Consider the following 13598-nt stretch of genomic DNA (forward strand, 5'->3'; position numbering starts at 1 on the left):
TTTCTACCTATCTCACGTTATCTATCTTTCCAATCATTTCTCTATCTATCTCATTTCCTTTCTATTCCAAAAAATTTTCCTGAACCAAACGCCCCCTTAATATGTAAAGTAACTCGTTGAATTATAGCTTCGGTGCTTCAAATTTAAATATTTCATTCGTTATTTGTAATGTAGTAGTTGTGAGTATTATTTTGGTCATTGGCATAAAGTCCTAGACAACTCTTCACTAACTACACATCTAGTTTTTCCAACAAACATCATACATCCCTACCGAAATAAAGAGAAGGGAAGAGAACAAATATGCATGTACTCGAAACAAACCCAACAACACTTTTCCATTATGAGCGTATATATAATGTTAACCATAACACACTTCCTTAGATACATAGAGCAATATATAGAAATACATAACCCCACATTTGCTTAGCCGCTTCAGCATTTCCTACGCTCTCTCTCTCTCTTCCTTCCCTTTGGCTTTACCTTACGGTTACGCTCTACTCTCCCCATTCCCAAATAAACCAAATAAGTACAACCTCAATCACGCGCCCTCGATTACATATTAAATCAAACCCACCAATCAGAAACAAAAAGTTAACAATTTGTCACAATAACCTGTCATTCACCCATTCTTTGACTCACTTTTTTACTTTTTTTTAATGACCTTCCTCTGCACACTGTCACGTCACAGTCTTCAAAACAATCCAGTCAAAAAGAGAAGCCATCTAGAATAAAAATGGGCGCCAAAAGGGGCAAAACTGGAAATTAATAATTAGTGGGAAACCAACAAAAAATATGTTGTACTTTTCAATTTTCATGTATATATATTAATTTATCATAAAATTAAAAAGCGGGAAGAGTTGTGATGACTGGTGACTGGTGTGGTGAGTCATCAAACCCGAAAATTCTTTCCGGTGAAAGTTTGACCGAATTGCCAATTGGGTGGAACAATGTTCCATGAGGTGGAACTGCGGCGGTCGCTGCCGATGACCCGAAAGGACAAGGACTGACCCACCAACACAGCGTTTGATTGCCAATTCTGACCCCAGTTTCGGCTCATGGGTATCCACCCGGTTCGGGTGCCCTTCACATATGTGCGCACGATATCCCCTGCACCCGCCACGTTGCTAATCAGCACCAGGTTGAAGTAACGGAAACCGTTGATTGTGAACCTTATTCCACCCTGCTTTCTACATGGCACCCTACGCAAATACCAACCAACATTCATTACATGGTTCCACTACATCCGCAAAATTCACAAAAACAAACAAAGCGTAAAGTGACTAACATAAGCAAGTAAAGGAACAGAACATAACGAAAAACTAACCCCACCAAATTTATTGTCCCAATAATGTCGCATAACTAACTTCACCTACTCTTTTCATTCCTAGTGGCTATGCTAATACTATATTTTAGGAATACATTTATCAAAGTTGCATATCTCATAAAAAAAAAAAAAGTGAATAAAACCAGCTAAGAAGAAAAGAGAAAAAAAAAAAAAAAAGATCTCGTTCACTTTTAACTTTGTTCGTTTGTTTTGTCTTGTTAAACATCATAAATGTATTCCCCATAATTTATGGTTTAAAATTTCTTATATTTTAGAAAATAAAATTATTTTATTTTTTATACACATAAAAATACATGCTATGTAAATATAAAAAAGAAAATGAAAAAAATTAGACTCCACACATATTTTTATGTATAAAATTTAAACCCATAATTTATGTATAATAATTGCGTTGGAACTTGGAAATGTTTTTCTTTTTCCCAAGCCTAGAACTGAAATAAATAAACGTAGCTAGAAAGAGTAAAATGGGGTACCTGCGATGAGCTACTGGTACGATGCCAGCACGGTATTCGGCAATCTTGAGGAACATGGGCATGGCAAGGTCGAAGTGTGGGCGAGGAGGGTTGCACCATCCACCATTGTCGTTTGGGAGAGCATAGTTTGGGGGACAGAAGTTAGTGGCGGTTATGAAGATAGAGGGGCTTCCAGAGTGACACCATTCTCTGTCGTTTGCGCACTTGATCTCAAAGCATGCACCGCAACTCAAACCATTGTTGAAAAGTGCAGTGCTCAATGCTGCTGTGCTAACTCCATACCCTTGGCTATACAAGTTTCCATACCCACATGCTCCCCCTGAATCCAAAACATTCATTCCACTTAATTAAATTACTCGCATTTCATAAGTGAACAACAACAAAAAGTGAGAAAATGAAAGCGAGAAACATTTTACATTACATAGTATATATATATATATATGAGGTAGGATCCTTTGACACCGGTGTCAAATTTTAAACTTGACACCTCATCTGAGAGCCGTTTGATCAAAAAATATAAACGACTCTGATTTGCAAGCATGTGACACCGTTGATCTTTTTTGATCTAACGGCTCTCAAATGAGGTGTCAAATTTAAAATTTGACACCGGTGTCAAAGTATCCTGCCTCTATATATATATATATATATATATATATATACATACCCATTGTGCCGGAAGCATCAGATCCTCCATAGAAGGTAGCATGAGCACTTTGCCAAGCTCCTCCACTGTAAACCCCTGGAATTCGAGCCTCAACCATCCACATCAATGAGATAAGAGACGCAATGCATAGCACACTGCTGAACAAAGCCATTCCTTTTGTTTTTCTTTTTTTTGACACTGAAAAGAATAAGAGAATTAACGAACAACACAGAGATGAAAAAAAGAAGGAAACTTGGGAATGAGAGGCTAATGGGCAGCGAGTGGGTGTGGACTACTTATGGTGTGGGGAAGCTCTATTTAGAGTGTGCAGTGGAGGGGCCACATTTGCAATTCTAAAACTCTTGGTTCATTATTAAATGCCAACTATATGTGATTTTAGAATCTGAAATATTTTTCCTTCCTATCAATACCTACTGCATTATTCTTAAGCCCCGTAGATAGCACTTACCAATTGTTTTCACATTTACTCGATTCATTGTGGGCTCCATCCAACATAAAAAGCGTTTATTGGAACTAAAATCAAAGTTTTGAGTTAAAAAATTTTCTGATGACGTCGATAAATACTATAATACATTTTGGTTAAACCGTATGACTTTAAAATAGGGTAATTTTCATTCCTTTAAACTTTTTATGAAGAAAAGAAATTCTCAAAGAACATACCATCATAGTGTTAAAAATAAAATAAAGGACCTGAGATTGGAGTACACCTTTACTTGGCGTGATGCGCGGGTGTGATTAGAGTCGGTGAGTCCACAATGATATAAATGGTGCAAGTGTCAACTCAACGAAGAATGACGAAAATAACATGTACGGGTGTACCCCCATCTTTACAATATTTGTTAGGGGGAAAATATTTTATCTTTTGAATTTTTTTTACTAGTGACTCATAGTATAAGTGGAGTTTACAAAATAGTGAAAAGAAAAAAAAAAAATCAAGGTGAAATCTATTTATGCTATGAGTTACTAGTAGGAGAAAAATTTCCTTTTTTAACAGGAAAAAATATTTTTCCTTTGTTATATATGTGAAATAATAACTTAATTACTTTAAAAATAATATAGCCTAACACTATTTTTTAAGCATTCTTTTAAGATGAAATGTACAATAATATCATTTAAATAATATAATCATATCATAAACTCCACGATTCAATATATATAAGGGAAATAGTTTTTCATTTTACATGAAAAAATTATTTTATATTACACTCACAATTAAAAGGTGAACCTCATCTTTATATTTTTATTTTCTTATTTTTGTATGAATCACACTCATATACTATGTGTATAACATGAAAAAATATTCTAATGTAAATAAAAAAATTAATCCCTATGTACATATACAATATTAAACAAAACATCTAGAACCTTCAGTTATAAACTCTTTTTGTACATTATATTCAGTCCTAAACTCTAAATGGTGGGGCCAGATGAAAGACAAGAAATTCAACCAAATCCAGCGTAGGTGGGGCCGGGGGGGTCCTCGCTCTGATCCCCTTAATCATCGGTCCGGTCTCAATGGCCTTTAACTGTAAGTGGGCCACACAACGGACATAGCTTAACCCTTCTCTCGTGATTGTCAGCGACCATGGTTTACGGTTCACGGTTCAAATCAACAATTTTTACTTTAACCAGCAAATTGTTATTTATGCATGTCTCTTCGTATTTACGATCACCTAACTTTCCCTCTTCCAGCAGTGGCGGAGCCACATGTTGGCTAGGATGGCTTCAGTCCGGACTAAATTTTAACAAATTGTAATCATGTATAATTATAATTAATTATAATTTGATCCGGTTTGAAATTGTAATTTGACCCTGGCTAAAATTTATAATTTGGTCCTATTAAAAAAATAAAATATATTTGGTGAGAGATTTGAGTAAGTTATATTAAGTTATGTGTTCCATTTTTACTTATATAAAAAAATTTAAATATATTTAATAAAATTATAACTCTTTTTGATACTGTCTACTCAGGTGTTTTGTATTTAATATAATTTAAATATATTATCATATGAACTAATTAAAAAAAAAATACACATATAAAATTTTTTGGCCCGAGTTCCAAGTGGACCCTGGCTCCGCCATTGTGTCCAAGGCATTGTTATTATTAGCTATATAATTATTGTTTACTTACGTTGGTAGCTGCGTGTAAATAAAAATATGTCCTTTTTTTGGGCTAAATTACATCAAACAACTATTAATTTATGGAAAATATTACTCTTATTTCACATAAGATAACTTTTTTTATGTTATCTAATTTTGATTTTCGCACCTCATTTTTTTTTTCTTTTTTTAAGTAATGGTGGGACCCACTTATTTTCTCTTTAGGAGGTGTTTCGTAGAGGAGTAATTTTTTTGACCAGGAAAGCATAATGATTAGGAATATTGTATGAAAATAAGTTTGATAGAAAAGATTAAAAAAAATTATTTAGTAGACTAAAATATTACTGGGAGAATTGATTTAATTTTATAAGATCTATGTTTGGTTGAAGTAAAATAGTAATGGGATAATGAGCATAAATTACGAAAAGTGCATTTTTTATTTTTGAATATGAAAAAAAATTGTAACAGTTGATTAAAATTTTAGTTAGTCTATTGTTGGGGTTGTCTTGTTCTACCAACGTTCATGTTCGTGACTTTCTCTGTGTCTCTCTTTCAAACGTCGGCGACCATAACTCCGGCAAGGTGACAGTGGTCTGGATTGGGTTCCTTGTGTGTTGAGATATATAGTCTCACATTGATTATGTATATGCAACTAATATGTCCTTTATAAGGCCTTGGGCACTCCCACCCCTTGAGCTAGCTTTTGGGGTGGTGTATCCCAAAGTTCTTAACATGGTATCAGAGCCTCACCGTCCCCCGCTTTAAAAAGTGAAATTAAAATAAAAAGCACAAAAAGGTAAACCAAAAGTTGAGTCTGTGCAATTCCACGCTTCTAGCCCAAAGGGCTCTTGCGTGAGGGGGCGTGTTGAGATATATAGTCTCACATTGATTATGTATATGCAACTAATATGTCCTTTATAAGGTCTTGGGCACTCCCACCCCTTGAGCTAGCTTTTGGGGTGGTGTACCCCAAAGTTCTTAACATTGTGTTTGATATGGTTCAGTCATTTATGTCATTTTTGATTACATGTGTCTGATATGGGTTCCTTGTGCTGAAAGTAGGAAATGACTTACGTCAAGTCATACATAGCTGTGGATTGAAAACAAAAGAAAAAAAACAAAACTTGCTTCATTTTATCAATCCTTTAATGTAGTAGTTGGAGTTTTGTTATTCAAAACAGTATACTCCATACATCTGTTCTGAGTTTCCCTTTTCTGACGAATATTCAGTTTTTGCAAAATTATGTTTTAAACTAGTGGGCAGAAGCAATTGAAAGTTTGGACCATGAAACAATTGAAAATTGCTGCTCCCTTATCTCTGAAATTTTTGTTTGTTGCTCACGTACAAAACAAGTGAGGAAAGAAGAGACTCCACTTTCAATAGTAAACGAGAGATATTTTTGTCTCCAACATCGCCCCCAATTTTTCCTTTCCCGACTAAATCCAAAAGACCACCCTCTTTGTGGGTTTTTAGAATAGTGTTTTACCCCAATTTTTGCAAATGATTCACCATGCCTGCCTGGGCAAATGATTTTGCCAGTCAAATTTGTTGAACTCTTGTACCAAATATAGTCAGATGAAAATACCACTTGAAGTTGCCTGGGTATCTAAACAAAAAACTTATACCAAACGCCCCCTTACAATATAAGATAATTATATTATTTGAAATGAGAATAATAAAATCCTTAATTTATATGACTTTTCAAATAACCACATTCTACTTTTAATTGATGCAGTTAGCTTGTATATGTTATAAAATTAAAATAATTAAACAGATTTGAAAATTTTGAGACATAAATATCCTCAATATCAATTCAACTGTTAATTATCTGCTTTTTGGACTGCAACGTATTTTTTATTATGTTTATCTTTTAGTGTTTCAGTTATTATTCTAGTCAATAAGTGGTTCCTACATTTTAGGATGAAGTTAGGCTGTTATCCAATATAGCTGAAATCTTGGTAACAGCTACATTTCAGTTTCATTTTGAATGTTAAATATGTAACGGTTGCTGATGAATAATTCAATTCCCTTTTCATTATTTTTCTTCAACGTATCCTCTGCTTTATTGTCTTTTGTTCTGCCATAAAACTAACAAATTGGTATCAAGAGCTTATTTCTTACGGGACCTGTGAAATGGAAGCTGAAGCAAGTTTTTCACAAGTTGCTCCTCCTGTCTTTGATGGAGAAAACTATGATCTTTGGGCAGTAAGAATGGAGTCTTACCTGGAGGCTCTAGATCTTTGGGAAGCTGTGGAAGAGGATTATGAAGTTCCTCCACTGCAGCCCAATCCTACCATGACCCAGATAAAAAGTCACAAGGAGAGAAAAACCAAGAAGGCAAAGGCAAAAGCATGTCTCTTTGCTGGTGTTTCAGCAACAGTCTTCACAAGGATCATGACTCTAAAAACAGCAAAGGAAATTTGGGATTATCTAAAGGAAGAATATGCAGGAGATGAAAGGATACGAAGCATGCAAGTGCTTAATTTAATGAGGGAATTCGAGTTGCAGAAAATGAAAGAGTCTGAGACAATCAAAGAATACTCAGACAGATTGCTTGGCATTGCTAATAAGGTAAGGTTATTGGGCACTGCATTCGTTGATTCCAGAATAGTTGAAAAAATTCTGGTTACAGTGCCTGAGAGATATGAAGCATCAATAACCACCTTGGAGAACACAAAGGATCTGTCCAAGATCACTTTGGCTGGAGTGTTACATGCCTTGCAAGCTCAGGAGCAACGGAGACTTATGAGACAAGATCATGTGATTGAGGGTGCTTTACCAGCCAAGCATCATGAAGTTGGAAGTACTGCAAACAACCAAAGCAATGGCAAGGGTAAAAAGAAAAATTATCCACCTTGTCACCACTGCGGCAAAATGGGTCACCCGCCATTCAGATGTTGGAGAAGACCAGATGCAAAGTGCAGCAACTGTAATCAGCTTGGACATGAAGCTATCATCTGCAAAAACAAAATCCAAGAGCATGAAGTCAATGCCCAGGTCGTTGAGCAAGATGAAGAAGATCTGATGTTTGTGGCAACATGTTTTTCAACTAGAAGTAGTTCAGAATGCTGGTTGATTGACAGTGGTTGTACAAACCACATGACATATGACAGAACTCTCTTCAAGGATTTGAAGCCCACTAAAGTCTCAAAAGTCAGAATTGGGAATGGCGACTATATTTCTGCAAAAGGAAAAGGAACCATCCTATTTTCAACGAATTCAGGAACAAAGGTAATCTCAGATGTTCTTTACGTACCTGAGATTGACCAAAATTTGCTCAGTGTAGGCCAGTTGATAGAGAAAGGATTTAAAGTATCCTTTGAAAATCAGCGCTGCCTTATCTTTGATACTACTGGTCAGGAGATTCTAAGGGTTAAAATGAAAGGTAAAAGTTTTTCTTTTGATCCAGTCGAGGAGGAACAAGCAGCCTATTTCACTCAAGTCAGTCCCACAGAACTCTGGCACAAGAGACTTGGTCATTGTCATATTCAAAGAATGCTGAACATGAAGAAGAAAGATATGACAAGAGGTCTACCAGTACTTTCTGAACATTTGCCAAATTGCAATGCTTGTCAGTTTGGTAAACAAAACAGAATGCCATTTCCAAAATCAACCTGGAGAGCCTCTCAAAAGTTGCAGCTAATTCATACTGATGTGGCAGGACCTCAAAGAACTCCATCATTACAAGGTAGTCTTTACTTTATTCTTTTCATAGATGATTATACAAGAATGTGCTGGATTTTTTTCTTGAAATTCAAGCATGAAGTAGCTGGAGTGTTTATGAAGTTCAAGAAGATTGTAGAAACTCAAAGTGGTTGTAAGATTCAATGTATAAGATCTGATAATGGGAAGGAGTATACCTCAGCACAGTTTGATTTATTTTGTGAAGAAGCTGGCATTCAACATCAACTCACAACTCCATACACTCCAGAGCAAAATGGAGTTAGTGAAAGGAGAAACAGATCGGTAATGGAGATGGCTAGATGTATGCTGCATGAGAAGGGTTTGCCAAAACAATTTTGGGCAGAAGCAACCAACACAGCAGTCTTTCTTCAAAATCGACTTCCAACCAAGGCCTTGAAAGATAAAACTCCTTTTGAGGTTTGGTATGGATATAAACCTTCACTTACCTTCTTTAAAGTGTTTGGTTGTATTTGTTTTGTACATGTTCCAAAGGTTAAACGTGACAAACTTGACAAGAAGGCAATTCCGGGCATTTTTGTGGGCTATAGTTCAGTTTCAAAAGCCTATAAAGTGTATCATCCTCAATCAGGAAAGATGACTGTCACTAGAGATGTGCATTTCAATGAAGATCAGCAATGGGATTGGAAGAATCCACAAAAGGAAATTGGATCCTTCAACACCAGTGAAGATAATTATCCTGAAAAGCAAACAACAGAGTTGTGTCATAGTGAACTAGAAGATGACCCTTCAATTCAAGGCACAAGGTTGCTGTCAGACATATATCAGAGATGTAATGTAGCAATATGTGAGCCTGCTAGCTGTGAGGAAGCACTAAAAGACCCAAAATGGAAGGATGCAATGGAGGAGGAGATGTCAATGATTCAGAAAAATAAAACATGGGAGTTGGTTGACAAGCCTAAAGATAGAAAAGTCATTGGAGTTAAATGGATTTTCAGGACAAAGCTTAATGCAGATTGCTCAGTCAACAAATACAAGGCCAGACTTGTAGTTAAAGGGTATGCACAAATTTTTGGTGTTGATTATTCTGACACTTTTGCTCCTGTTTCCAGATTAGATACAATCAGATTGGTGTTGTTGGTTTCTGCTCAAAAGGGCTGGAAAGTATACCAATTAGATGTCAAGTCAGCCTTTCTAAATGGAGTTTTACAAGAAGAAATATATGTGGAGCAGCCAGAGGGATTTGTAAAGGAAGGTGAAGAAAATAAAGTCTATAGACTCAAAAAGGCTCTCTATGGCCTAAAACAAGCACCAAGGGCCTGGTACAGCAGGATAAATGATCACCTATTGAGCATAGGCTTTGAAAAAAGCTTATCTGAGTCCACTCTTTATGTGAAACATAAGGGAAATAATCTTCTCATAGTTTCCCTCTATGTTGATGATCTATTAGTGACTGGAGATGATATAAGGCTGGTTGAGGAGTTCAAACAAGATATGATGCAAGTTTTTGAAATGACAGATCTTGGTCTTATGACTTATTTTCTAGGAATTGAGATCAAACAAAGTGAGAATAATGTGTTCATCTGCCAAAAAAAATATGCAAAGGAAATATTGAAGAAATTTCTAATGGAGGAGAGCAAAGCAGTTAGCACTCCAATGAATCAAAAGGAGAAGCTGAGCAAGGAAGATGGTGCTGAAAAAGTTGATGAAGGATATTATAGGAGCTTGATTGGTTGTTTAATGTATCTCACTGCAACAAGGCCAGACATTCTATTTGCTGTGAGTCTCCTATCTCGATTTATGCATTGTGCTAGTGAAATGCATTTAAGAGCAGCAAAAAGAGTACTGAGGTATATTAAAGGCACGGTTGATTATGGTGTCAAATTTGAGAAATGTCAAGAATTCAAGTTGTGTGGATTTTCTGACAGTGACTGGGCTGGATCCATTGATGACATGAAGAGTACTTCAGGATATTGTTTCAGTCTAGGTTCAGGAATTTTCTCATGGTGCACAAAGAAGCAAGAAATTGTAGCACAATCCACTGCAGAAGCTGAATTCATAGCAGCAACTGCTGCTGTAAATCAAGTTTTGTGGTTAAAAAAGGTTCTATGTGATTTATGTATGCAGCAGAATTATAACTCAGAAATTTTCATTGACAACCAAGCAGCAATTGCAATTTCAATGAACCCAGTGTGTCATGGGAAGACTAAACATTTTAACATCAAGCTCTACTTCTTAAGAGAGATGCAGCAAAATGGAGAAGTGACTTTAGTCTATTGCAAGTCAGAAGATCAACTAGCAGATTTGTTTACAAAGCCACTTCCTCTTAGCAAGTTTGAGTTTTTAAGGCAGAAGATTGGAGTTTGCAGATCCTAAAGCAAGGAGGAGTGTTAATTATCTGCTTTTTGGACTGCAACGTATTTTTTATTATGTTTATCTTTTAGTGTTTCAGTTATTATTCTAGTCAATAAGTGGTTCCTACATTTTAGGATGAAGTTAGGCTGTTATCCAATATAGCTGAAATCTTGGTAACAGCTACATTTCAGTTTCATTTTGAATGTTAAATATGTAACGGTTGCTGATGAATAATTCAATTCCCTTTTCATTATTTTTCTTCAACGTATCCTCTGCTTTATTGTCTTTTGTTCTGCCATAAAACTAACATCAACAACAACCATGACAGCTGTCTCCACTTTAGCCATGGCCTGGTTTAAACTTACCGAATAAAATTCATGTTCGATGTTTTCCTTTTTCGCTTTTTTGGGGTATCTTTTCCATTGGGAAGTGCCGACAACGAAGTAGGAATTATCACGGTGCTATCAACGTACATTAAAGGAACTCATGAAAACAGAGAGAAGGTGAATCGAAGAAGAAGAACTCATAATATTGTATATTCACTTAATGATTCTTACAGTGACTATTCACGCTTATATATTACACATTGAAGTTGTTAAAAGCAAGAAAGTAATAACCGAATGGCTTAACTAACAGCTATAACAAACTAACTGTCTTCAAGCTGAGCTGTCATGGATGAGCTGGCATTACTTGGGTTGGAGTCATTGGTCAATATACATGATGGTGACTGGTATTGTTCTAGTGCATGCATATGACTTCTATCAATACTGGTTTAGCGTGCTCAAGCAAAGGCCTTTTAACCTTGGTAGTGTAATATTTATAATGTTTGACCGAAATAATTTTTTGGTCAAATGTATTACCTAAATAATGCATAACGACGCGGCACTATGGATAACGTTTTAAGACATGACACATAGGCAACCGCGTCCTGTGCACTGGTTCTAGGCCCACTGGGACACGTTACTCTCTCAGCCGCGTCCTTTGCAAAAATATATGCACAGGACGCGGTACTACATCAGCCGCGTGTCAGTATGTCACATCCACAAAAAATAATGCAAAAGACATGGTACAATATGAGCCGCGTTCCAGTAAAAAAAATAAACAAAGACACGATACAATATGTATTGGCTATTGTCCTTTGAGAAACTACTATATTCAAATGTATATACTTTATCTGAATTTTGTTATTATTTAGTAATATTATAAACATAATCTAATACATATTTGTATGTTGTGTCTCTTGTTGTTCTGGTTAAACAAAGATAAACTTTTATTTATTTCTTTATTTTAGAAAAGGTTGTTTCTCATTTTGTAATCTACACTTAAAGAAAGAAACTATCCTCAAAATAGACATTATAAACCATTAGTAGCAAGAAAATATTTTTTTGGTACATAAATAAAATGAAACATGTTTTATTGTCTAAGGGGAGGATTGACAACCAACCCCACCCACAAATAATCAGAAGAATTAACAACTAAGCTTCAGTTTAATGACACATGTTTGCATAACATAAAAATAAATCTCTGAAAAGATACTTCTCAAATAACATGAACCCTCCCCAAGGAAAAATAACAAAATCCGACATTTAAAAAAAATCCCATCACCGGCTCATCAAATTTTCTCAGACAAACACAATATTGAATAACATAGCAGGATCAAAACATACACCAGTAAATCAAGAAATAAATTTTAAATTATATATATATATATATATATATATATATATATATATATATATATATATATATATAGGGAAAAGTGTGTGTCATTTTAAGGGATGTAAAGTTGTGTCCTTTTAAGAGAGAGAAAGAGATAGATAAAGGAGGAGAGAGAGTTGACAAAAAAAAATAAAGGTGTGGGTCTTACCTCCTTGTGAGAGTGAAATGACATAACTTGGGTCATTTAAAAGAATAAACATTTTTTCCATATATATAAAAGTCACGCAAAATCCAACTCACACACCACATGCTACCATGGTATTTCAACGTGTATGGTCCACTCACGAGGGTCCAATTTTTTTGGTACATAGATAATAACAAAATTCATATAAAGTATATACACTTTTGAATATAGTAGTTTCTCAAAGGGAAATAGCCCATACATATTGTACCGTGTCTTTGTTTATCTTTGTTTATCTTTCTTACTGGAACGCAGCTCATATTGTACCGTGTCTTTTGCATTACTTTTTGTGGATGTGATGTACTGACACACGGCTGATGCAGTACCGCGTCCTGTGCATATATTTTTGCAAAGGACGCGGCTGAGAGAGTAACGCGTCCCAGTGGGCCCAGAACCAGTGCACAGGACGCGGTTGCCTATGTGTCATGTCTTAAAACGTCATCCACAGTGCCACGTCGTTATGCATTATTTAGGTAATACATTTGACCAAGAAATTATTCCGGTCAAACATTATAATATTACACTACCAAGGTCAAAAGGCCTCAAGCAAGGGAGACTCGTGTTGGAATTTGTTGCCCAGCTTCCAGGTCAGCAGGAAGACCCTACTGGCATACATCGTTGGCATTTAGATTCTCTAGTCGCATCCTTTCACCTTTTGTGGGGGTACTGGGAAGGTTTCTTCATTTCCATTAACGTCGTGAATGACATACTTGTTAGTTTGCATAATATATCATGTCCATAAATCATAAAATAAGAACATGATAAAGGATCTTGGGAATACATGATTTTCACATACACATAAAAAGACATACTCGAAAACGATGATGAAGGATTAACAACAGTCATCTTGTGAGCAATTGTGTTAGGGTAGTTTCTCTCTCTAAGCCTTCTTTACTTTGATATGTATTCTGATGGAGAGAATAACGTTAGGGTTGAAGGGGAGAGAGGACCATCCCTAATATATATATTCCAAACCTATAATCTGGTACGTCCATCATATACCAAATCATTGATTGAGATTAAAGGAACAGTGACCATTGTGCCACTGTTCCCACACAAATATACCAAAATGCCACGCGCGTGAACTAATTTTCCAAACTGCCACGCATGCAAGGTCG

At 35.8% G+C, this 13598-nt stretch overlaps 1 protein-coding gene across 3 annotated transcripts; it reads right to left on the bottom strand.

The window, feature by feature from the left end:
• Positions 1-351: 351 nt before the first annotated feature.
• Positions 352-4034, bottom strand: LOC133287057 (expansin-A6-like). 3 transcript variants are annotated; one of them, XM_061484620.1, is made up of 4 exons: positions 4024-4034; positions 2483-2619; positions 1819-2137; positions 352-1199 (listed from the first exon to the last, which is right to left on the bottom strand). In XM_061484620.1, the coding sequence occupies exons 1-4, from the start codon at positions 4032-4034 to the stop codon at positions 890-892; spliced, it is 777 nt and encodes a 258-aa protein (XP_061340604.1). In that variant the 3' UTR covers positions 352-889. The 3 variants fall into 3 exon arrangements, with proteins under 3 accessions (XP_061340604.1, XP_061340612.1, XP_061340595.1); XM_061484628.1 differs by lacking the exon at positions 4024-4034 and having other exon boundaries at positions 352-935; positions 1026-1199; positions 2483-2700; XM_061484611.1 differs by lacking the exon at positions 4024-4034 and having other exon boundaries at positions 2483-2700.
• Between the last annotated feature and the right edge of the window lie 9564 nt (positions 4035-13598).

This window comes from Gastrolobium bilobum, unplaced genomic scaffold (assembly GCF_033153095.1).
Source record: "Gastrolobium bilobum isolate Gb01-03AN ecotype WA unplaced genomic scaffold, APGP_CSIRO_Gbil_v1 utg44165, whole genome shotgun sequence".
NCBI classification, from domain to species: Eukaryota; Viridiplantae; Streptophyta; class Magnoliopsida; order Fabales; family Fabaceae; genus Gastrolobium; species Gastrolobium bilobum.

Bases quoted from the DNA above. Each gene is read 5' to 3' on its own strand.
- LOC133287057 (XM_061484611.1), bottom strand. From the start codon at position 2,633: ATGGCTTTGTTCAGCAGTGTGCTATGCATTGCGTCTCTTATCTCATTG. The intron at 2,138-2,482 runs GTATGTATATAT...TTTTGGATTCAG, and splicing joins TGATGCTTCCGGCACAATGG to GGGGAGCATGTGGGTATGGA. The intron at 1,200-1,818 runs GTACCCCATTTT...GTATTTGCGTAG, and splicing joins GTACCAGTAGCTCATCGCAG to GGTGCCATGTAGAAAGCAGG.